The sequence below is a fragment of the Mytilus galloprovincialis genome, chromosome 4 (genome assembly GCF_965363235.1).
Source record: "Mytilus galloprovincialis chromosome 4, xbMytGall1.hap1.1, whole genome shotgun sequence".
NCBI classification, from domain to species: domain Eukaryota; kingdom Metazoa; phylum Mollusca; class Bivalvia; order Mytilida; family Mytilidae; genus Mytilus; species Mytilus galloprovincialis.
In genome coordinates, this window is record NC_134841.1 from 38,288,065 (window position 1) to 38,314,414 (window position 26,350).

Below are 26,350 nucleotides of genomic sequence, written 5' to 3' on the forward strand. Positions count from 1 at the left end.
ACTGTTTTTCTTTCTTTTTTTACATTTGAAAGTATTTTTGTTGTTTGAATTAAATATCAAACATTATAAAAACCTCTTGCCTCCCGAAACGCTTTTCTTTATTAAACTTTAACAGAAACTAAATAATTTCAAAGCCAATGATTTATAAATAGCCGAAAAACATTAGTAGCTAAATATTCATCAATTAGTATGTTTTAATTCACCCGAAAATTTATTCAGCATGTTTCTAACTTTTGTTTCTACTGAAAGTCTTCATGTTGAAAGGACATTAAATTTCCAGCATGTGGGTATCAAAATACAAATTTACTTAAAGTAAGTTTTTCATTGTTTCAACTAATAAAGTGTGGTATCGCCACAACCCCATAGAATTCGAAAGTAAACAAATATTTTAAATCCATCCAAAATATTCTTTAAATGTTCATAAAAATGATATAATCTACTATTCAATTATTTTTTAAATGTCTTGAGACTTTCGGGGAACTGAGATATGCGCTTCAACATTGCTTAAATTCTAATTTGTGGTAAATCTCAAATTTGAGAGGTAGAGTAGGTACTGCTCGTCATGGGAAACTTGTCGTGTTATTCATTGCCAAAAGATTACGGGGTAATCATCTCAGATGTGACAAAATGTAGTTCTGTGCTAACTTCATTAACAATTTTTAGTTGAGAGTCAAGATATGAAGCAGGATAAACTGTATCTATGGTAAACTTGATTTAAGTTCGATGGATTATGCTTGTAGTCACCAACCTTTGAATAAAACTATGTTAGAGGACATCAGTTTCTAGAAAAATAATAATGCTAGCGTATTCATTTCTTCATGAGAAGCTCTTGTTTGAAGTCTGCCTTGTATGAAATGTCTAATAGACAAGAAAGAGCACATGTTAGTCCCTAAAGGAAGGCAGAGTGTTGTTTAAAAATTGAAGACGAAATACAAAATGATGTCAATGAAACAATTCTAATGTACCAAGTTTGTCTTTTCATATAACTTTAATCATTAGTTCAGAGAATTCATGTTGAGTTCCTTTTTAAAACATGGTATTTTACATGTACCTCCGTTGGTCATTTTTTTTTGGTGAAAAAAAGTAAGACTTTATTTTGTAATCAATTTTTAAGCTTGAGAAATATTTGTGTAAAGGGTAGGGTGGACAAATATACTTTATTATATCAAAATAGAGGGTAAACAGTTTACTGTATTCTCTGTTCAAAGTTCTTTGGAATATATAAGTACCAACATGTGATGCATACAGCCTCTAGAGTAGGTAGTTTTACATTTACTATTAATCACGGTCTTGATTGCTGATAACACAGATGTTAACAAGTTAGAAGAGGTTCGATGTGGATCATTTGAAAGACCAATAAATACAATTTTGTTTGTAATGAGGCTCGTATATTAGTAATAATGGTATTCAGCACAGTGTTGATATTCCAGAGAAATATCGAACACACCTTTGGTTGTTCATTAAACTTTTTTAACTGTTGTCGGTTTGCAGGTGATAAATTAAAAGTTTTTGCTGATTCTTTTGATAAGCAGTTTATACAACGTTATATCCAAAAAGTAAGATCACAAAAATACTGAACTTAGATGAAAATCAATTCGGAAAGTCCATAATCACATGGCAAAATCAAATAACAAAACGCATCAAAAACGAATGGACAAGAACTGTCATATTCCTGACTTGGAACAGGCATTTTCAAATGTAGAAAATGGTGGATTAAACCTGGTGGATTAAACACAATCAATATTGCTGGGATATATGTTTATGGTATGACAAGTATTTAGCAACATTTTAAATCATGTGCACTACTGAATAAGGGTACATATCCTATATATTTGTGAAGGTACCAATTTGTTGTATTAAAATGTTTTGCATGTTCGCAAATAGTTGTTTTGGCGAAGTCTGCATACAATATAAAAAAAGAAGATGTGGTATGAATGCCAATGAGACAACTATCCACAAGAGACCAACATGAAACAGATATTAAGCCTATAGCACATTTGCCATTCGTTGAACATCTAATTTAATGGTTCACATAAACTCACCAAACAATCGAAGAAAATATGTATCCAACGAACAATAATGTATCCAAAGTTTATGTATAAACATTGTATTCCGTAGGCAAAGTCGTTGTATGTGTTTTTGTCATTTAACATTTTCAATAAAATTGTTAAATCAAAATTATATTTTACTATTTGTTCAAATCGTTAGATTTCATGATGAAAGGACTTGGATGGTTCATAACTTTAATAAAAATATGTTATGTTTTGCTAAGTTTTCGTCTGTCGTATGATTACTGTCTGTGACCTCATGTTTGTATTCCAGCGATAGCTACAAAACTGTTTAGTGTGAAAGTCTCGCCGATTACAAGTTTTATGATTTATATATTGTGATACTTATACACGATACTATCTTTATAGGTCGTACAGTATTCAACAGACCTAAATCTCATTCATCCATCAGAGAGGAAGGTTAAGTTTTTATTGCCAAGTCCGATGCTAAGAAACTATAAGCAGTGGACTTTCTATATTTTATATACTGATTGACAGCAAGGTGTAAATATTTTTGTTGCTATATCCATCTGACTTTTACTTCATTTACATGTATCACTGATCATGTGAATGTTATGTTATACTTATTATGTACAACACTCTCAAATTGAATCATTTTTTATTTAAATGAAGCAAAATATTCATTTCAGTGTACGCACCTTTGCTTATTGTTTTCCCCTTTTTAAACCTTGATTTACAACCACTAGTATAACAACACTTTGTAAACATAATACACATATATATTTATATTAGAAAAAAAGTAGAACATATAACTTTGGAATGCTAACTTCCATTAAACCGCTATCAGGGGATTATTAGAAACATAAAGACAAATAAAACCTTGAGAGCTATAAACATCATAGTGTATGAAGCAATAAGATATGTCTGAATATGTATTGATTTACATTTATGATAATATAATAGTATTTTATAAGAATATGGAATTTGAATTTGACGACAACAATAACAAGGCACTTCATTTTCTTATTTTATTAAGATACAAAAGCTATAACAGGAGTGATGATTGCATACATATCAGTAAATCCTGTCAATTTCTATGTATGCCTTATCCCGATTGGGAGCCTGTAATTTAGTGTGGAGGATATTTTTTTCTGTTATTTCTGTTGCTAAATTATTGTTTTGGCAATAATGAATTATTTTTTTTTCGTTTGAAAAGTTTTTAAAGGAGTAGGTCCGGTAAGGACCAATTTTGGCCTAAAATTTCAGGTTCATCTGACGAAAGATTTTGACCACTTTTTAAACACTTAAGTGTCTATTTCATTTGAATCAATCAGTTTATGTGAAAGATTTTAACTGATTTAGTCATTAATAACGACCCGATTCAAGCTCAAATATGAAAAATCTACCAAATATGCCGAAAAATGTCAATTTTCAGATGGTTTTTGTCAAAAATGAAAGTGGCCGCATCCGTGTTCATTCTCAACCTTTATATATGTTATGTATTATCATAAAATACAACATACATTTCAATATTAAGGATGAACACGAATGCGGCCACTTTCGTTTTACACGAAAACCGTCTAAAATTTAACTAAAATGCTAGAATTGTGAAGATTTCAGTAATTTAGCATGACTTTATGGTGCTAGTACCCGATATATATGCGTTGTATTGTCAAAAAAAACAGCCCATATTTATGTAGCAGAAGCATTCTACTGTCCAATGAATAACTAAAAGTTAACATTTTAACAATTTTGTAAAACTGCAATATTTTTGGGCCAAAAAGGAGTCTTACTGGACCTACTCCTTTGTCATGTCGGGGTTTTTGTAGCTGACTATATGGTAAATTTGGCTCATTGCAACACACCGTATGCTGACATATGCTTACTTAAATCTACGCCATGTGAACCCCTATTGAATGTTTTTTCTCATTGGAAATCATTACATATCTCCTTTCAATTAATTACTTTAGTATGTTTTTTTCTAAACAAATATTTTATCATCTGAATGAGAGACTGCATTGTTCTCAATTATTCGAAGCAGACTATGGTAATTCGTTTTTAAACTTGGTTCAATTTTATTTTGATTTTGGTTGGCATATGTGTTGCAGCGACATACCTTTTGCAAATTCAGCTTATACTAACTGCAGTTAAACACCTGCTGATGTGTGATCAAAATCATGAATTGTGGTACATTGTTTTGTAGTTATCAGTCTGAATGATATTAAGGCGGCAACCTAATACAAGCCCATAACATAGATGTGATCTATGTGATACGTATTGTTGTTTATGACTTTTATATTTATAACGATTAACCTGAATTTGGATATCTTAACGAGACCGACCAATTTGATTCTTATTCTATAAGGGATAACGATTTATAAAATATTTAAAAGTTTTGAAAAAAAAAACAACAAAAAAACAAAAAACTTCATACTTAAATATTTAAATTAACATTTCAAATGAATAAAACAACTATACAACAAGCACAAATGATGATAAATGTTTAGCAATACTACAATATACCAATAATTCTTTGTTTAATAAATTCAAAAGTGTTGACATTAGTAAAGTTTACTGTTTCGCTGGTTTTATTTTATTTGTTAAGTGATTTAATGTTGTTTATTTAAAATTTTTAGTTGCTTATAAACTGAATATAATGATGGCATGCCATATTGTTTGTTAAAAATGTTACTACTTTTTGAGAAACGGATTTATAACAGTTTTTTTTTCCAAACTTGTTTCCGTATCCCATATTTGAATTTCATTTTACATTGTTATACTTCATTGTTGTAATTTTTCATTAAAATTCTGTTTTAACTAAAAGTGTTGACCTAATTTGTTTTCAATTTGCTTGAGATTCACTAAACGGTATCTTGGGATACCCTTTTAAAAACATAAGCAAATCATAACCACGGTATATTAAGATAACGATGTAATATATATAACTATTTTTGTTCCTGGTCAAGGCCGATGCAGACAAGCGCTTCAGAGGCATGAAATTAAAAACCTGTTGTTTTCAATCTGTTTACAGGTGTAATACCACCAAATCATGGTACGTCACATCCGGTTGTATACGAAAGTAGGTCGAAAAAAAATATTCCCTTGAATTTGACAGTTGTAGGTAATTAATCTTAAATTTTATTGCAGTAAAACCATTTCTGTGACATAAACAAATGTCTTGGGTATTTCAAAACACCATTACTTTTTATTTGGGATTTCTATAGAAAATTTTGTAATCTTGAGGTTACATGGTGACTAAACCTTGTACACAGATAAAATAGGGGAGAAATGTGATTGGCTAACTTCCAATGATGGTTATTTTCTTATATGCAATGAAATGTTATGGGATTTTTTTTCTATAAAACTGGACAGAATAAAACTTCACTCATGCCAAGTATTTCTTTATTTGAAACAAGGTTAAATTCTGCACATTTGTTTGAAAAGTGCAAATTTAACAAAGACTAACAGGGGAAAATCAATGGTGGTATTACACCTAATTATGGGAAGCTGTATATGCACCTTTGACCTTGTGAGTAATCTCATGTGTTTAAATTTCTTGCTTTTTAAGTGAAATAGTTCAAAAAATGAAATATTCTGAGTGGATTGAGTCTTCAAACACATTTTATGAGAAAATTGTCTTGAAATAGGACTCTACCATGAATATTCAGTTGACAGAACAAGCCCTACTAAAGGAGGGGCTTTTTCTCCTTAATTCTTCTATTCTGCTTTGATAGAACATTTTCCTAGGAAATACTTAAAATAAATATATAGTTATAAGTAGATGAAATTATTTTTAATGCCGTAACGACAAATTATTTACTTAAAGAGAAGCCTTTTATGTCCCTCTTTGGAATGCGGCGTAAATTTTTTTTTTACGTAAGGACTTATTGAAACCTCTTTGGAGACAGTAAACTTTTATATGGATTGTTCATTCTGCTAAAATGCTTCATTTACTCATTTCTCATAACATGTCTACCATAACTGAGTGAAAGTTACCCCATTATTTTTATTTATTGGCCTGAAAAGTTGAAATTTTGAGGAAATGAGAGGTATAAATTGACCAAAAGAGGCCTTATAAGGAAAACAAAAAGGTCCATTAGTGGTATTTATCTTCCTTAAATCATCTTGTGTATCATATTCAACTGTTTGTAGGCAGATAAGATAGATAACTGATCATTTATTGGTCCACACTCTATTCTATCTTAATGCGGCTTGGTTTGGATTTGTCGAAGAAATTTTGCTTGAATCGCTGTAGATGTCGTCTTTCATTATACTAGATTTTTCTCAAACTATTGAACTGATTATGACAAAACTTAATAGAAATGCTTGAAATAACCAGTATTACAAAGGGAAAAAGTGACATTCAGTTTATTGAACAAAAATGTCTTCTTTAGGTGTACTACCACCAAATCATGGTACGTCACATCCGGTTGTATACGAAAGTAGGTCGAAAAAAATATTCCCTTGAAATTGACAGTTGTAGGTAGTTAATCCTACATTTTATTGCAGTAAAACCATTTCTGTGTCATAAACATATGTCTTGGGTATTTCAAAAGACCATTACTTTTATTTGGGATTTCTATAGAAAACTTTGTAATCTTGAGGTTACATGGTGACTAAACCTTGTACACAGATAAAATAAGGGGAGAAATTTGATTGGTTAACTTCCAATGATGGTTATTTTCTTATATGCAATGAAATGTTATGTGATTTTTTTCCATAGAACTGGACAGGATAAAACTTTACTCATGCCAAGTATTTCTTTATTTGAAACAAGGTTAAATTCTGCACATTTGTTTGAAAAGTGCAAATTTAACAAAGACTAATAGGGGAAATCAATGGTGGTATTACACCTAATTACAGTACTTGGTAAATACCTCTGATAGTGGACAATCTGTCCCCGAATGAATCATTACCACAGTAATCAGTACTTCGTTAGATACATGAATGATAACAAATCTTAAAAATTATAAATAAACTAAAATTTTGAAATTTCTCAGGAAAAATTGACCGTAGATGTTTTGGCTATTTCAATTACTCCTTGGTGGTTTAGCTCTTCAACTATTTCGGTTCTCATTTATCCTCAGCTTTCAAATATTCTTTTTAAGTGTTCCTGACGAATGTAAATAAAGACCATTTGTAATTAATAATTTCAATTTTTCTTCTGTATTTCGTAAATTAATTGAGTAGTCCTAGTTATTCCGTTAACTTACTCACTCAATCAGAAGCTTTATTTGATACTTAGAACTCTTCTATATGCACCAACGTATTTAAATATTGATATTTGATCTATATGTTTGAAGCAATCACATACCGTTTAATTTCGGAAAATCAAAATGGTGACTCACTTATTTAACAGAACGGTGAACTGTTGAACATACCCCTTTAACATATATGACGACGACCAATCGTTACATATCAATTTGATATTGCATTGCGTTACAATGAATAAATGACCATATTACGTAACATAATATATTATTTTTTAAAGAAAATGTGCGAAATAGCAAATAAAACAGTCTGATTCATTTGTATTTATAACTTGTCATGTAAGCAGAAGTAGATTTAAATTGTGGTTTTAGAAATCACGTAAAACATTAGTTTAAGAATCGAGTGTTATGAATAAGGAACTATTAGTGTGCTAAACATCAAATTTTACTAGGAAAATCAAGTTCTAAATGTCAAGGTCAAATACAATGCCCCCGCAAGATAGCGAAAAGCACGTATACACAGCTGTATAAAAGCGAAAAATAGTTGATCATTTATACATACCACTGATAAAGGCATCGATAGACAGAAAACCAGGTATAACCATTTCAAATTAACAGCTATAAGCTAGAGTAAATACCAACCATCTAAATGCTTTATATCTATAAACCTTTTATGATTATACTACCAATTAATATGAAAAAGTGTTCACATTGTTAATCTTGAACTACAAGTAACACCGCTAAATATTTCTATTTATTTCTCAATGTTTCAAACATCTTTTAATTAATTTCAGTCAGGATGAATACTTTGATAACCGTACTTCTAGTGTCCGTTTCCTTTGCAAGTGCTGTACCCAAATATGGCGTCAGTAGAGGAGGTAAGTAAAGTTTTTTAGATAATTTTATTTTGCTCTTTCTGACATATTAGTATTCGAAGAGTATAAACAATTTTTACCAATTTTATTTACACTTGTAAATTAAAATTATTGTTCATGATGGTTAAATTGCAACTTAAACATGATACTATTATTTTTTTTTATCGTATCCTTTATATTTCTTTCACTCAATGTAGTCTTGATTTATAAATATGAAAAGCATTAGTGTAGAAGTAGGATTTATATTGATTAGTTAAACATGCAATGGGTAATATTTTATACACCTACAAAAATAATAAACCTATAAAATAATTTCTGAACATTGAACCTAACTGCCACTGGGTTATCACAGAATTCTCAGCCAGTTATAACTTGCAAAAAAACATTGGATACTCCCAACATGAGTATTTAATATTACATATAAGAGCCAACCTTTCTTTTGTGAAGAGAAATGGCACTTAACTTTAATCTGAGATAATAATTTAGATTTTTCTATTCATGATGTTAGTTTATAAAAATCATAGAAAGAATAATCATAAAACTATAGCATCAATTTTATGACTATGTCGAGAAGACAAGTAAAAAAAGATTAATAGAACAGTGACAGCAAATTTCCTTGAAGATCATTCAAATTCATTGTATAACTATATTTTGTTTTATCACTTAATAAAGTTGCAATAATTATTTCAGTAAGTAGTTCCATCAGTGGGTCAATTGATGGCTCTATTGGCGGAAATGTGGGAAATGGTTTCGGAAGTGGCAGTGGAGTTTCCAGCTCTCTCAGTGGTGCTCTAAGTGGAAACTTGGGCGGTGGCATTGGAAGTGGAATTAGCGGCGTAGATGTAACTAATTCTCTCAATGCTGCTCTTAGTGGTAATTTGGGAGGTAGTCTAGGAGGTGGGTTTAGCAGCAATGGACTATCTAGTTCACTCAATGCTGCTTTAGGTGGAAATTTGGTCGGAGGCATCGGAGGTGGTCTCGGAGGAAGTGGAATATCTAATTCTCTTGCTGGTGCTTTAAGTGGAAATTTGGGAGGTAGTCTAGGAGGTGGTCTCGGTGGCGACAGACTATCTAGTTCTCTCAACGCTGCTTTGAGTGGAAATTTGGGAGGTAGTCTAGGAAGCGGTATTGGTAGCAGTGGCATTTCAGGTTCTCTGGCTGGTGCTCTTAGTGGAAATGTGGGAGGTGGAATTAGTGGTGTTGGTGCCGGCAGATCTATCTCCATCAGCATTAGTGCATACCTTAGATTGATTTCCTACATCTCTGCCCTTCAACAAACCATCTCTGCCAATACCTTAGCAGCAAGTTTGAGCGGTGGAATCGGTGGTGGAATCAGTGGAGGAATTGGTGGTGGAGTAGGAGGTGGATTCACTAGTGGTGCTGGATCTAACTTTGCAGGACAATTTGACGGTGGATTTGCTGGTTCTTTTGGCAGATCTGGACTTGGAACTGGAGTAGGGAGCAGCGGCTTTGCTGGAGAATTCGGAAGTGGACTCAGTGCACAAAGTGGAAACATCGGAGGTATTGGAGGAGCAGGCAGTTTGAGCGGAGGACTTTCCGGAGGATTAAGTGGTGGACTTTCTGGTGGACTAGGAGGTGGTATTGTTGGAGGTGCAAGAGGACTCAGTAGTGCAAGCCTTCAAGGTCGGTAGTTTATGTAGCCACGAAGTAAAATCAAGTTAAACAATATTTGCGAAAGAGTATATCTATTATATTAATGTTTGTATTGCAATACGTGATATCAATGAATGGTATTAGAAGAGATATCAAATATGTTGAGTTTAAAGTTCTGTTAATAAAATTCACTCTTTAATATACACCGACTTTAAAACGATTTCGTTTTTTTTTTCCTTTTTAAGGGTATTGCAGGTGGGGAACTACAGTTTAAATGCTTTTCAACCATTTTATTAGTTAGGCCTTCCATCTTTGCATAAACAATTTTTAATTGAACTTCAATAATGAGTGTGATGTCGACTAACGACATCACTTGCGTACTTATAACAAAACTTAGATTTGAATGTTTTGTCATTGACTATGACTATTTGATTTATAATTAGTATTTTGTTTTTAATGTTACCCTTTCAGCTGCTCTTCAAGGAAGTGTAAGCAGTGGATTCGCTGGCAGATCTGTTGGAAAAGGTGATTTTTTGAAAATTTTTATTTAAAACATGAACAGATTGAAAAAGGTAAAAAGTCACAATTAGATAGTAGTGACACGTTCAGTACTTTAACAGTAAAAGTTAGAGTTAAGGCCAATTTCCCTTAAAAAAAGATTTGCGCACTTGTACAAAAACCGAAAGTTATTAAAACATCAGAAAATTTCAATATCAAATAGTCAATTCAATTCACTTGATACTTGTTCAGACATTCTTACAGATTTACATACAAATTAAACTTACAGCTAGAACGTAATTGTCCGTATTTCATATATTTAAATAACTGTCAATGACAATTTCCAAATTTTTATTGCATGTTTATGAAAGGAATATAATTGAATTAAATCTGAAATATTATATACATTTATAGAATGGAAAATATATCTCAAATAGAATACGGTTTCGGTTAAGAAATGTCCTTCTGAAATATATTTTCAATATCAACACGAAAGTTGTGGAAATGTAGTATGTGAATTACCGTTTTAGTTAATCATTGGCATTAGGTCAATTGTTCGGAATTAAGTCAAAATTATGTTGACCTCAAAAGCAAGATATTGTATGAAGAATCACTAAGAACGTTTAGAAATTACCTTTGTTTAGACAGATTATCTTCTTTCCCCCCATTCAAATTGACCTCGTAGAACATTGAATAGAGAAATTATTCGGGAAATATATTTAAACAGTTCATATTATTGGTGATATAAAATGAAAAGTAAAACCATTATATCCCGTATTATCACTATTTTGTGCATTTTTCCTTTCATCTTTTTTTGTGGTAATTTTTCATTTCAATCTACTCGCTTGAGATGAAAAATTAACGCTAGAAACTAAGCAGGTACGTGGCGTTGCTAACGAAATTGATATGAAATTGACAACGTCGTCATAGGTAAAATAGCGATAAACAGATTATCATTGATCATCTCAACTCGATTGCCTTTCTCGCTTTCGCCGTCCCAGCGCAAGCGAGAAAATCAATCTCGTTGAGATCATCAACGATAATCTAAAATTATCAGGGATATAAAATTGATCAGAAAATATATTAATAATTGTAATCCCTCAGATCATTTCTGTTTAAATTCGGTATAATGTGGTTTATTTTCTTTTATGTTTACTTTTATATAGCATTTGTTTTGCAGGATCAGCATATTAAATAGCAGATGTGTAAACGTATTTATCGGACGCCTGAAGTCGATGAACCAACAAACACATACCAACAAAACTCTTTTGTTGTATTTACTTGTTATTAGAATAAACATTATAATTCACATTTGTGTTTAGTATTTTGTTATCTAAGGACTTCAAAAGTTTGATAAATCTATCAAGATAATTCATCAGATGTTCACAAGGCATTTATCTGTAAGATATAAATTATTTCAAGTAATTCTTAAATTTATTAATTTGGAGACAGTCATCGAATTTAAGGGGAAACTACATAACGTGCTGAAATAACAATGATAAGTTAAGATCGTTAGAGTCATAAATACTGTTATCAGATATGTGTCGGCATTAAAGGTAGTCAAACCTTTTCTAGTGAGGCTGTTACATATATTTACTCTTCCACCAATTAAAATAATTGCCATATATGAAATACCAAATGGGACAACAGAAACTATAAACCGATGAATAGACAATAAAAAAAGGCAAATAGAAAACGATAAAAATACAAAATTTGTTTACAAAACTCTATTCAAAAGACTATATAGGTAGTGAAATACAGAACAAATAAAACCCGCTTGGTGACTTCAGATCATTTTTTTTTGTCAAGCGGAACCCGTCGTTTTGAAAATAGCAGGTACATAAACTCATCATAGATACCAAGATTGCAGATTAATATTTGCACCAGACACGCGTAACGTCTACAGAAGACTCAGCAGTGACGCTCGAATCGAAAAAGTTGAAAAGGCCGAAAATTCCTAAACTTTTGGCAAATAAAAGATCATGGAAATCTTTTCCCACAATGTAAGCTGTAAAGTTATTGAATATTTAGAAGTTAGTTAAGATAGCTGTAGCAGACGTTTAATCATTTATGAAAATGAATATATGATTTAAAGTTTGTCATTAACGTTTGAATTAAAGTACATGAGAGGAAATATTCTCTATATTGCAACCTTCTGGTATGAAATCAGCCACTTGTGAATTAACAAAAAAGTCGAAAATTCATGAATGCGGGTTGTCTGCTGATGACACGTCCTCAAGCCGTAATTAATTTTCTGCAAATAAAAGAATCTAGTCTTTTGATGATATATATTTTATCAGCCATTTATATAGATTCAGAGTGTTTATTCATGCAAAGAAATGATTTGAACCTTCCTTAACCCTTCTTTTCTATGAAACAGTATTGGATTAGACTTTTCAGTCTATTTTAACGCTTACTTTGGCGAATAATTAATGCGTAGAGAAGACCCGTGTATTTAAAATTCTCTTTCAAGAGTACAAAAACCTCATCCGTATGCAATCAGTTCACTCGAAATACTGTATTCACAATTGATCCACACAACCCATGTAGGCGGTAGTTTCATAGTAAGATAGAGGTTTAGTGGATTATTTGGCAGACTTATAATAAATGAAATGATACAAGGAAGCTTGTATAGTAGTAATTAGGAAATCCATTACAGTAAGGGAACATCGAGGTTTTCATCTCGGTTTGGATTTTAAAAGTAACATAGAACAGACCTATGTTTGTTAAGTATTCGTGGTTTTGAAAACTATGTCAAAGTAAACTGATGATGGCAAGAAATATGTCAATTATTAAACCTAGTTCTAAGCATTTAATATTAAAGGCAAGCAAAGATGGACAAATAAACTCATAATTAGAAAATAAAAATAATAAGATGACAATGCAATGGAAAAAAATTAAAGTATACAAAACACAAAATAGAAATCCATTTGGAACCTATGATTAAATGTAAAAGGTACGTAAATGGGAGATCTCACGAAATTTAAGAAAGTAAGAAATATAATGAGCTGTACATAACTGTCAAGAAATGATATGACACGTTTACACTTTCTGAGACATTGCAAATTATAAGTGTGATAAATAGGAGTAAAAATGTGTACATTACATGTAAATATCGTGTAACAACATGTAAATAAAAACCTCAGCGAGTATTACCCGAAATTCTGTCCTACGATTATTCTCTAAAAGTGGTATGCTATTGCTACTGAAAGGTTTGTTATATTGATACAAAACCTATAAGAGTCACCAAATATTTTTGTTAGAATGAAAACGTGAAGCCTCTGTACAAAAAGGAAAAAAGCCGTCAAGTCAAAAGTATTCGTGACGTCGTGACGCGAAATCTTATTTATCTGTTACTCTCTGTTAGATTCATATTCAATGTACTGATCAGTATCGTCAGGAAGAGATAATCACACAATGACCTCATCATATTGTAATCAAGTACGCTTTCCTTGCCCAGTACGCGTATCTATCCATAAAATTGTTCAACACAAATTACATACGTATATGCGGAGAAAAAATGAATACTTATGTGACTCAATTTTTTTTATTGAAAAGCAAAGCTAAATCTATATTTTTTAACTGGTTGTAATAGCTGTTCATCTTGTAAGGATCGTCTACTGTGGACCCCTACTACTTAAGAGTATTATACCAATTAAAAGTCGATCACAGCGGATAGAATAAAGTAAAATAAGTTTAGTCAGTTAATGAAAATGTAAGATTTATCAAACACAAGTAAGTCTATATTTTGTCAGCAGATAATAAAGATTAGTAAAACAAGACAACATTTTCACTTCCGAAGCATGTAAAACAAACGTGGCCAAAACGAAACTATACTGCGAAAAGATAAATGCATAAGAAAATGTCTAATTTACACAAAATAAACAGAGAGGCGAATAAAACAAATATAATTAAGAGTGTGTTAACCCCTGGCAATGTATATTGCCGATATCCCATTCACAACATTTACCGTGAAATTCATTCTTATTTTACCACGCATTCTGAAGAAGTGAAGATAATTATGACATCTGCTGAACGTTTATTTCGACTTTGGTGTCTACCGATCCCTCATTTAAGGCACTGAAGAACACACATCAAGTAGCAATACAAGACGTCATAATCGTTTAGACAATTTGGACACTGTCATCAAATTTTCTCTGGTCCATGCTTCGCATACCTTTTCAGCTATTGTTCTCAATCAAATGCCCTCATTTTTACTTTTTAAAAGGAAGCACGTTGATACAAATTAAAACTATTAAAACAAATTAAACACAGCCAACCAATTTCTCTTGAAAATGCCCGTAATTATCGAAGACAACTTTAAACCAGTACTAATTGCAACTTAGGTGTCAACAATTTGATATTGTTTATTGTGGGCAGTACTTATTTTCTCGGAATGGCTCTTCGTTTTAATTTTTGCCAATGCGCCTTATTTTTCTCATGCGGATTTGCCGCTCGAATCTTTATTCTTTAACACCACCAATTCCAGCATTGTCATTCAGTTCGTTAGACATTAAATATATAAATAGTAATTTTACACTTGAAAAAAAACATTGTTATTTTCCGTCTGTAGAGCAGCTACTACCCAACTGACAGTAAGGGGTCCATCTATGGACGAACGTTATTTTTTTTTTTTAAATTTAACAAATGACATGGTTTTTTATACAATAAATAGAAGAAAATAACATAATTTGAACTACTAGTACTCTAATTTGATTAAAAACATGTTTTTCTTCTTTAACACACAGTGGAACATATGTGTACACTAAAGTGCACGGTGCATATTCATAATACTCATCCTCAGTTCCATCATGTTGAACACCAGACACGCTTTTCGTCTTCAATCGACTCATTAAAGAAAAATAACAAACATTCCGAGCTAAGAGGAAAATTAAATACGGGAAGTCCCTCATTGAATAGCAAAAGCTCAAACACATCAAACTAATGGATAACAACTGTTATGTTCCTGACTTATTACAGCCATTTTTTTATGTAGAAAATGATGAAGTTAACCTGGTCTTATAGCTTGTAAAACGTCTCATTTGTATAACAGTCGCATAACATTTCATTTTATTGACAACTACGTGTGAACAAAACAAACAGATCAAAGTTATTAGTCCAGTGTATGTTTGTTTTCCTATATTCTTTAATTGAGATGAGTCATTTAAATTGATATTTTATAGTGTGTATGTCTATCTTGTGATGTTTCACTATTGTTTCAGGTAAGGGTGAAGGTTGGTACCTATTAAAAACATTTAAACCCGCTGCATTTGTTTGCACCTTTCAAAAGTCAGGACACTGATGTTCAGTGGTTGTCTTTTGTTGATGTGGTTCTTAAATGATTCTCGTTATATATATGTAACACTCCCAAACGTGTCCTTCCCCCCAAACGTGTCCGATTCCCCCAAACGTGTCTACTCTCCCCAAACGTGTCCGTAATATTCAATAATCCCCAAACGTGTCCGATTTCAGAACCCCCAAACGTGTCCAATAATTGTTTTTCCCCAAAACGTGTCCACTATTACACGCCAGAACGTCTAACGTCTTTTAGCGCTATAATACATGTATGTCCTAAATGAAATCGATAACGTTTACGGCATTCTATTAAGAGGGAAGCAATTGATGAGGTAGCCATTTATTAGCATTAGTTTGTTCAATGCCAGTTGTTAATGATTATCATAATTGCAAATTTAATCTGTATCATATGAATTAAATTTTGACTGAAATTGCTTATTGCCCAGTTGCAAGTATTTCATGCTCATTAATAGCGAACATACAAAAAATTAAAGGTAGTTGAATTAATTGTTTACTGTGTAAATTATTTGTTTATTATAAACTCCGGTGATGTCTTTTATATCAATCCGACGGCGATCGTTCAGCATTATTTACTTCCAATTATTCAACATTTCTGATATTTTAAAAGCTCATCAAATCATAAACTGTTATTCAGTTATTTTTAATAAATTTTAGGTTTCGAGCATCACTTTAGAGACACGATTAAACATAACGTCCAGTGCCAAATATTTCATGCATTATTTGAATGACATCATGTTAAAAAATTAGATAGGTTCTACAACTGTATTATCATACCGGGAGCCAGTCTTCATTTGTCAACACTGGTATCACGCAGTACTTTGATAGTGAACAAATGTATTCTGCGGAATTGTTTAGTAAAACTCCCTGGACGATATGACCAGCTACAAATATTACAATAAGGAAGATATCGTTGATTACAGAAACAATCCTGCTATGAACAAAGGGACTGCTGATTTAGTTGCGGTTTCTAGCGAAGAGGAGTAGTAATACAAATAGATAAGTGTCCTAGACGAGGCACATTTTATAAGATGATATAACAGACTTCTGTTTTCAAATAAACAGACACTAGATGAGAATGGCACAATAAAAATGTATTTTTACTAATTGCAAATTAAATTTGTACTGTATCTATTAACTTTAGACTGTTGATTGCGTATTTTAAGTTGCAAGTATTTCATGCATATTTAGAGAGAACATACAAGTTTTAATGTTTTAATGTTTTTACAGTTGTAGTGTATAAATTAACTTTAAACTGTTGATTGCGTATTGTCCAGTTGCAAGTATGTCATGCATATTTAGAGAGAACATACAAGTTATAATGATTTTACATTTCTAGTGTATAAATTAACTTTAGACTGGTGATTGCGTATTGTCCAATTGTTTCATGCATATTTAGAGAGAAAATAAATGTTCTAATGCGCAGAGAAAGGGACATTTTGACCAGGTATATGTACAGTTAATATAAACATGTTTGCTTATAATTTACATACGACATAGACGAAATGACGCCCCCACTTTTACCCAACTTGTACTGCCGGTTTAAAAAAGACCTTACGACTTTATCTTTATTTTTAATGAAATGGTAAAATCATTATCATTAATGAAATAGCAATAGCCAAATAACGCTTGATATGGACACGTTTGGGAGATTGGACACGTTTAGGGGTAAGTTGAAAAATGGACACGTTTGGGCGCCCATATATGTTTTTGCAGTTCAGTGACGTCGATGTGGACACGTTTGGGGGAATCGGACACGTTTGGGGGGAAGGACACGTTTATGAGTGTTACATATATAAATTAAACTGTTGGTTTCCCGTTTGATTTGTTTTACACTAATAATTGTTTTAGGCCCTTTATAGCTTGTTGTTTGGTGTGAACCAATGCTCCTGGCTGAAGACCGTACTTTGACCTATAATGATTTACGTGTACAATTTATGACTTTATTATTGTCATTTTGTTTATTTTCTTTGGTTACATCTTCTGACATCAGACTCCGACTTCTCTTGAACTGAATTTTAAATGTGCGTATTGTTATGCGTTTACTTTTCTACATTGGCTAGAGGTATAGGACAAGGGTTGAGATCTCCTAAACATGTTAAACCCCGCCGCATTTTTTGCGCCTGTCCCAAGTCAGGAGCCTCTTGCCTTTGTTAGTCTTGTATTATTTCAATTTTAGTTTCTTGTGTACAATTTGGAAATTAGTATGGCGTTCATTGTTGTGTTATAATTGTAATAACAAAAAAAAAAAAAAAACAGAAATGTATCTACATAGAAAAACAAGACGGCATACTAGTATAAACAAAGATCATTAACAAAAACAAAAACAAAAGACAAGAATACATGAATTCACCATAGCACAATATCACAATGATGAAAAAAAAGTAAATCACAAAAATACTGAACTCCGAGGAAAATTCAAAACGGAAAATCCCTTATCAAATGGCAAAATCGAATGATAAAACACATCAAACGAATAAACAACAATTGTCATGTTCCTAGTGTTGTATAGGCACTTTAAAATGTAGAAAATGGTGGATTGAACTTGGTTTTATAGCGCTAAACCTCTGACCTGTATGACAGTCGCATCAAATTCCATTATATTTACAATGATACATGAATAAAACAGACATAATAGGTAATGAATAACTTCTTAGCCACATCAAATGGATAATACTAAAAATAAACTAAACAGTAAAAATAATAATTTACAAAATTCAAATAAAAGAATACTATGACACGTTATTTTGATATTAAACAACTTCAGTACCTAGAATCCAAATGTCAACACCATCGTGTATTAATTGTGAAGTTGAAACGGAATATGTATCACAAAGGTCTTGGTATCTTCAAAAAAATAATTTCGAAAAAGGACCACGTTATTTGACATACCGCTGGTTCATCAGCTTTCTTTACAAATACTTGTTGACGTTTTACAAAGTCTGCAAGCTCTTAAATACCGCATAAGTTTGGGAAAATATATCCATATACAAGAAGGGTTGCAAATTTGCTACTAAGGTTATCTCCTATGTAAATCAACTTTCTACTTATATTCAATTGTATTTTCAAATTGTGATAAATAAAAAAATCCAAAACTTATTCTTGTCTTAGACATCTTAAAATCGTGAAATAACTTCCTATTCAGACGTACTTAGATCTTACACCGAAGAGTAATATAAATATTGAAAAAGAGAAAATGTATTTGGAGAGAAAAAATCATGTTACTTATTGAATATATTTTGAAAAAATCACGTATTTAACAAATTACATAAATTATCAAATTTGGCGGCTTATCTTAGTAATAGACCAGTAGACTGTGAATATACCCTCTCAAAATATATGAAAAAGACCAATAAATACATGTCAATTTTATAATTAAATGTTCTACATGAAATAAATGACCATATTACATAATATTCCAACTTATTGTAAGACTTTTAAGGAAATGAGTAAACTGATAAATAAAATATCTGATTCATATTTGTCAATAGATTGTCAAGTAAGCAGACGTTATTTTAAGTTGTGGTTTGGAATCATGTTAAACATTAATTTAAAACTAAGTGTTAAGAATAAAGAATGAGAGGAGTATTTAACAACAATTTGTACATAAAAAATCAGTGTATATACCAAAGGTCAAACTTTATGCTCGGTCAAGAAAGCGCAATGCACGTACACGTAGCTGTATAAAAGAGAAAAATTGTTTATCATTTATACATAACGATATACACATCAGTAACTAAAGGTACCAACAAACAGAAAAACCAGGTAGTACAATTTTTAGCTTATAAGTACGAATACCAACTAATATATATATATATCAACATACATTAATTAACTTTTTATATTAGTATACCAATTGATATGAAATGTTTTACTTTGCATGAAGTATTTATTTATTTATCAATCTTGAATTACATGTTTCAACGACATATTTTTCTTCTTACTTCTCAAATCAAATGTTTGTAAAATATTTGAATTCATTTCAGGCAGGATGAATACTTTGATTACCGTTCTGCTAGTGACTTTGTCCTATGCTAATGCTGTACCTACATATGGCGGCGGTAGAGGAGGAGGTCTGTATTTTTTTATAATATATTGTCGCTCTATTGGATCAAGCAAAGGTAATATCTATTAACCTTTATAAAAACTGTTCTCTTTACACTTTTAATTTGAAATATTACTCTAAGCATTACGGTTCACATGCAATTCAGATTTAGGAAAAAATCTAAGACTTTTTTTTAGTATTACGACGGGAATGAATTGAAGTGGCTTAGAATTAGGATTGATTTTGGGCAGTTTAACATCCAGAGGCTAATGTTTTAGGCTCATACAGTAGAAGAACTATATAATTATATATCGAAACAGTAGAATGTAAAAATTGAGACAATCGGAACTCAAATCTACAACTTGGCAATCACATATTCCTAAGTCAGTTCCGGCAATGATTTCCTAAAATTAAAATAACGTGCACTCTCCTACACAAATGCCTTGGATATAACTTCTCACTGCTTATATAGTAAGAAATGGTACTGAATGTTGATGGTAGCTGCCTACAAATATCTTTTCCTATTGTTCATTGCACTTTTTAATTTTTGAATGATTATTTTATCAATAATAAAATTATTGGGAACACAATGACATCAAAGTTATTTTCTATTTCAATAAGAAAGGTTAGTCAGAAAAATAGCCTCAAAAATAAACTAGAACATTATTATGAAACAAAATTTTATCTTATTTTTGTATATATCATTTAATATACGTGTTTAAATTATTTCAGTCAGTGGTTCCATCAGTGGGTCCCTTGATGGATCTATTGGCGGCAATGTGGGAAGTGGTTTCGGAAGTGGAATTGGTAGCAATGGAATTTCTAGCTCTCTCAGTGGTGCTCTAAGTGGAAACTTGGGTGGAGTTGGCGGAAGTAGATTTGGTGCCAATGGAGTATCTAACTCTCTAAACGCTGCTTTAAGTGGAAATTTGGGAGGTAGTCAAAGCGGTGGGGTTGGCAGTAGTCAACTATCTAGTTCTCTTAACGCTGCCATAAGCGGAAACGTGGGCAGAGGCATTGGAGGTGGTCTTGGAGGTAGTGGCATATCTAATTCTCTTGCTGGTGCTCTAAGTGGAAATGTGGGAGGTAGTCTAGGAGGTGATCTTGGTGGTAGTGGATCATCCAGTTCTCTCAACGCTGCTTTGAGTGGAAATTTGGGAGGTAGTCTAGGAAGCGGGATTGGCGGCAGTGGCATTTCAGGTTCTCTGACTGGCGCTCTTAGTGGAAATGTGGGAGGTGGAATTAGTGGTGTTGGTGCCGGCAGATCTATCTCCATCAGCATTAGTGCCTACCTTAGGTTGATTTCCTACATCTCTGCTCTTCAACAAGCTGTTTATAGTGCCAATACCTTAGCAGCAGGATTAAGTGGTGTAATTAGTGGCGGAATCAGTGGAGGAGTTGGTGGTGGAGTAGGAGTTGGATTAACTGGTGCAGTAGGAGGTGGATTCACTGGTGGTGCTGGGTCTAACTTTGCTGGACAATTTGACGGTGGATTCACTGGTGGTGCTGGATCTAACTTTGCTGGACAATTTGACGGTGGATTTGCTGGTTCTGTTAGTAATAATGGATTCGTAACCAGAGATGCTAGCAGCAGATTTGTTGGTTCTGATGGTAGAACTGGATTTGTAACCGGCGGTGCTAGTAGTCAATTTACTGGACAAGTTGGCAGTGGATTCATTGCACAACAACAGAGTAGAAGTGTTGGCATTGGTGGAGCAGGGGGTTTGAATGGAGGAATTACCGGTGGATTAAGTGGTGGAATTTCTGGTGGAGTAGGCAGTAGAATAGGAGGGGCTGCAGGAGGACTCAGTAGTTCAAGTCTTTCAGGTCAGTGTTGTATGTAGTCATTTTGGTAAAACAGGGTGTACAACATATTAAAACATGAACTCTATTATATATTTTTTTATAATGCAATGCTTGATATATAGAATCATTATAAATATTGATTGTTTAAGTGCTGTTATCGACATTATCTTTATTATATACACTGACTTCACTAAGAGTTTTCTCCCTTTTGTATGTTAAGGTTTTGTTTGTAGGGTTAAAATACTTTTTTACTATGCAAATGGTAACGCCTTCGTTTTTATATAAGATGTTTAGGACCTACCGCCAATCATGAGTTTTACGTAGAGGACCAAACGACTGACGTATCAAAGTATAAGCCTGATATGTTTATCCAATAATCTTATAAAGTATAACTAAGAGATGTTGTATTTTCATTATAGTAATTGTAGTAATTTATTTGTAATGATTATGTTGATTTTAGGTAATCTCCAAGGAAGTATAAGAAGTGGATTCGGCTCCAGTGCTGCTGGAAAAGGTGAGTGTTGGAAATAATGTTAAAAAACAACAATATAGAAATCATCAAAAATTATTATAAGATGATCAGTTCGTTAACAAAATAATTACGAGAGAGGGCCAATTTCCACTATTTTTGGACGTACTTGGACAAAACCCGAAAGCCTTTAAATCCTATTGGAAATTTTGATATGGAAGAGTGTAATTGAATAACTCGTAGATTTTCAGCAATTTTACAATTTACGTATAAAACTGACATTCAAAATGTAGTTATCCGTTTTACATGTAAAGTTGATAAGGGCAATGTTACTAATTTCTACCTGTTTTTGTAAAATATCGGATCGAAGACATTTTTAACCACAATACATTACTTGTTTCTGTAAATAATATACGTTCATAGAACCGGAAATATCATTTAAAATATGATTAACTTTCATTTAAAACTACCCTTTCTTGCAAAAGTTTAAATATGAACTGGAATGAAGTGGACATCTATGTGCATTGCATCTTGAGTAAACTATTCGGTTTGAGCTTTGCTCATTGTTGAAGGCCGTACGGTGACCTATAGTTGTTAATGTCTGTGTCATTTTGGTCTCTTGTGGACAGTTATCTCGTTGGCAATCATACCACATCTCCATTTTTATATTTAGTCATTTGGTAAATTGTTAAATATGGTTATTAAATTTGAATTTTGAAATAGTTTACATCATCAGATGCAAAATTAATATTGAAATATTAATAAATATGATATCATGATTCTTTTTATTTTGATTATGTGAACAATGTGCTATATGTTTCCATTATACAATGTATATAATTCTTTTGTAGGATCAGCATATTAGATAAGAGACGTATATCTATCGAACGTCTGAAGTCGATCGACACACAACCACATTTGCTCCTTTGTTGTATTTACTTGGTTTTGAAATAAAAATTTTCGTATCAATATCGTATTTGTATTCTATTTTATTAGTACAGCAGTAACGAACTAACAATATTCTAATCACAACCTACAGTTTTGATCAATTGATTTTTTTAGCCATCCTTGTGGTTAAAAACATTCATAAAGAGTTGACAATTCATTTGCAAACCGAAAATATATTTTACAAAAAGAGGAATGCTGAATTTTCATATGTCTGATCTATTTTACCTTGAAACTTCAGTTAAAGAGGAAAAACTTCTTTTATTGTACCGTATATCCAATTTAGTTATACAAAAGTGTCGTAACAAACAACATTATATAACTCAGTGATTCACCACGAAACCTCTTTCCTACTTGATACATCTAGTTTTAAAGCATGCAAATCTTACATCCACATTCACTGTAAAAGTACGTAGTCAATTTGTGGTGTGAATAAAATAGCTTTACTAAAATATCTAAAAACTTGTCAGATTACTTTACAGTTATTAAGTACAACAAAATATTTCTTTTCTCTCCTTTACACAAGAATTTCTTATTCTAAAATTAAAGACAACTTGAAAAATGTTCAAATTAGTTGCATAAAAATAAATGGCCAACGAAGGTTAAAATATCTTGCTTTAGGAGAGGGTGAATTCTAATTGGTAAAAGTAAACACTCTTATTCACCCACAATAGTGACAAAATTTAAATAGACATTGAAATAATTGAATTGGCATTGCACACATGGTTATAAGGTCTTAAGCACGTGTTTTTTCAACAGACAATTCGCATCCTACTGTGATCCTCTTCTGCCACCTCATACAAGGACAAAATGACCAAAAAAAATCCATTTCTCTTCCGCCATATATAAAGTTTTAATTCGCAGGTTGCTGATTACATAAATATACATCATGTATTCCATGAAATAAAGAATTGTAAAGATACAGTAAGGTCTGTCATATATCCCGGCTTAAATCTAAAAATTGACAATAAGAGTTAGTTGAGAACTACAATTTACAGAAAAGGTGATGAGTTTTCTGATGTTTATCTTACTATGATCAACACGACGGGTACGAGGATGATCAACTATACATTCAAGAGCACATGAAATACTCAAAGGTTTGTAGTAGGTTCGTGGTTGATAAAGTTTGATGGGTAGTGTTTTGTTATTTGTTATTTGTCTTTTCTATTTGCCTTAGTTTCGTCTGTTTTTACGTGTTATAATTGGGGTTTTGTTTGGTTGTTTTTTTTTTGTATCTAATATCTCCTTTCGAAAATGTTACAAAAAATGAATATGAGTTACAGTCTTACTTGAAAAGGTTTGACTCACTCTAACATTTTGTTAGTTCAGACTCATATCGATTAAGACATTGACGATAGTCAGAATTTTAACTTTAGGTAATGTAAGAACAGAAGTGATTTCCTAAATTTAGAAAGTTTCCCCAAAAGACATTTAAAAAATATTTCTAAAATAATTATATCGAACATACATATTTTATAATAAGATGTGGCGTAATAAGAACAACGGAACCATTTGCATAGTCACAGGCTGAAAATTGAAAAATTCCATTCTGATAATCAGTGAAAACCCTTTTCTGGTAATGATACGTTTACCAAAATTTCAATAAAAGTTTAAAATCTTTACTTTTTGTCTATCAACTCCTAACGTATTGGGTTATTAAAACATCATTAGTTTGTAATTGTTTTGATTTGGGGGTAACTGTGATGTTTGCCCTGTATAGTTTAAAACACATCTACATGAACATATCACCATTTACTGTGTTACAACCTAAGATGAAGCCGACGAAAAAGTCGTTAAAAAATAACGAGACGCATGATGTCAAATCTCGCCGAAAGAAGTACACAAACCTAATATTATAACAATTGTATATTCACATATTCTATTTACCAGTTCACTTTAAGGATGGTAGTATGTAATTAATCTTTATGCAAACCAAATGACTATTCTCCTTATAGATTCATATTATTTATAACAATACTCAGTACTTATAATACTTGTAACGATACAGTCATATGAATATCTAAGCACAATATTCTGTTAATAATCCAAATGTTTTATATTGTAGTTATATTATGTCAGTTCTATGATTGAATCAGAGTGATAACGTTTACAAAGTATGATAAACAATAACTTAAAGCAAGGTATTTCTATCATTGTTATACCTTTATTTATGCAATTTCACGATTAATAAAAATTATAAGTTCTTGTCTTAAGGGTAGAGAAGATACATGTTTTATAGAAGAAGTCTTACAGTAAGAAAAACGTAATATATTCAGACTACTCTTTGGATAATTCAGTATTCATATTTACGTCACACGCTCCCTAGAGAATTAAGGCTAACAGCGCTAGTTTTTATTTGAATCCATAAAAATAGATCTTAAAATGTTTGAAATGGGTTATAGTTGCTTGAGTTAGCATTGTTTTAAAGGCAATTACGAAGAGTTTTATTTCGGAATTCCCCGCAATTACAATATCATATATTCAGTAATAGACGATTCTGTAAGCAGCGTCGTTTGATAAAATTCTGGAATTCAAAATACTTACGTGCTTGCGGATAAAAACGGATAACGATATCATATCATTTGCTAATTACAACACATGTATTGTATCTTTGTGCTTTCATCATTTGTAAATGGTTGCATTAAGTCTTGACGGGTTATCTGCTTGTTGACTCTGCATACTCAATATAAAAACTAGATAGAAGTCTATATTAGTTTTTGTTTCGTATTCCTAATTGAAGGCGTCAAAACAAATATTTCAACAGCCTTCCAAGATTTCATAATACTTTTTTCTGTTGTACCCTTAGATCTTTTTTTCTCTTAGTACATGCTCCACACAGTGAAACGGTCAATATGAAAATAATGGCTAAACATTCCACAGTTATACAAGCATCAATTTTTTACACATGGAAACTTTATATATAACGTAGTATGAGTATGAACCAGCTGTTTTTAATCGAAATTTCAGCAATTTTAAAGATGACCAATAGTACGAACATAATAGTTTTGAAAATGATTACCTGGTCTAATAAAATGAATACCATGACATAACGCTGGTCGGCTAGCCATTTAACCAGGTTCAACCCACAGTTTTTTTTAAAGTCCTTGACAAAAGTCGGGAGTGGGGCATTTGATATCAAACAGTCCGTTTCTATGTACGTTAGCGTTTGTTTTTGTTGCAGTTCATTGTGTATATTGTTCCGTTACTTTCCTCTTAATGTTGATGTGTTTCCCTCGGTATCAGTTTGTTACCACGGATTTGTTTTCTCTTAATATCGATTTATAAACAGCGGTATTCTACTTTTGCCTTTATAAGACAGGCTAATAAGAACAACTCTGCTATATAAAATGAAGGAAACAGTGTAGTGTACAAGCACGGGAAAATAAAAAGCATATGAAGCAACATATGAAATTGAAAAGTCAATCCGCGAAAAACCTACTGCCAAAAAAATGTCAAGTTATCCTCCCTTAAAAATGTCATAAAATAAACAGTGCACAATGTTGCAGTTTACTGCTGTGTGACTCGATATTTCGGGTCAGTCTTAGCTTTGTTCTTTTGTCACATGG

At 32.0% G+C, this 26,350-nt stretch overlaps 2 protein-coding genes across 2 annotated transcripts; both read left to right on the forward strand.

Moving 5' to 3' along the window:
- The first annotated feature begins 8,016 nt into the window (after positions 1 to 8,016).
- Positions 8,017 to 11,464, forward strand: LOC143072080 (uncharacterized). The gene is made up of 4 exons (XM_076246859.1): positions 8,017 to 8,097; positions 8,785 to 9,738; positions 10,180 to 10,233; positions 11,387 to 11,464. The coding sequence occupies exons 1-4, from the start codon at positions 8,019 to 8,021 to the stop codon at positions 11,398 to 11,400; spliced, it is 1,101 nt and encodes a 366-aa protein (XP_076102974.1). The 5' UTR covers positions 8,017 to 8,018; the 3' UTR covers positions 11,401 to 11,464.
- A 7,771-nt stretch (positions 11,465 to 19,235) lies between these two features.
- Positions 19,236 to 22,808, forward strand: LOC143072081 (uncharacterized). Its single transcript, XM_076246860.1, has 5 exons — positions 19,236 to 19,284; positions 19,506 to 19,592; positions 20,297 to 21,391; positions 21,831 to 21,884; positions 22,691 to 22,808. Exons 2-5 carry the CDS (start codon positions 19,511 to 19,513, stop codon positions 22,702 to 22,704), a joined length of 1,245 nt encoding a protein of 414 aa, XP_076102975.1. The 5' UTR covers positions 19,236 to 19,284; positions 19,506 to 19,510; the 3' UTR covers positions 22,705 to 22,808.
- Positions 22,809 to 26,350: the final 3,542 nt, after the last annotated feature.

Bases quoted from the DNA above. Each gene is read 5' to 3' on its own strand.
- LOC143072081 (XM_076246860.1), top strand. From the start codon at position 19,511: ATGAATACTTTGATTACCGTTCTGCTAGTGACTTTGTCCTATGCTAAT. The intron at 19,593-20,296 runs GTCTGTATTTTT...AAATTATTTCAG, and splicing joins TGGCGGCGGTAGAGGAGGAG to TCAGTGGTTCCATCAGTGGG. The intron at 21,392-21,830 runs GTCAGTGTTGTA...TGTTGATTTTAG, and splicing joins CAGTAGTTCAAGTCTTTCAG to GTAATCTCCAAGGAAGTATA.
- LOC143072080 (XM_076246859.1), top strand. From the start codon at position 8,019: ATGAATACTTTGATAACCGTACTTCTAGTGTCCGTTTCCTTTGCAAGT. The intron at 8,098-8,784 runs GTAAGTAAAGTT...TAATTATTTCAG, and splicing joins ATATGGCGTCAGTAGAGGAG to TAAGTAGTTCCATCAGTGGG. The intron at 9,739-10,179 runs GTCGGTAGTTTA...TTACCCTTTCAG, and splicing joins CAGTAGTGCAAGCCTTCAAG to CTGCTCTTCAAGGAAGTGTA.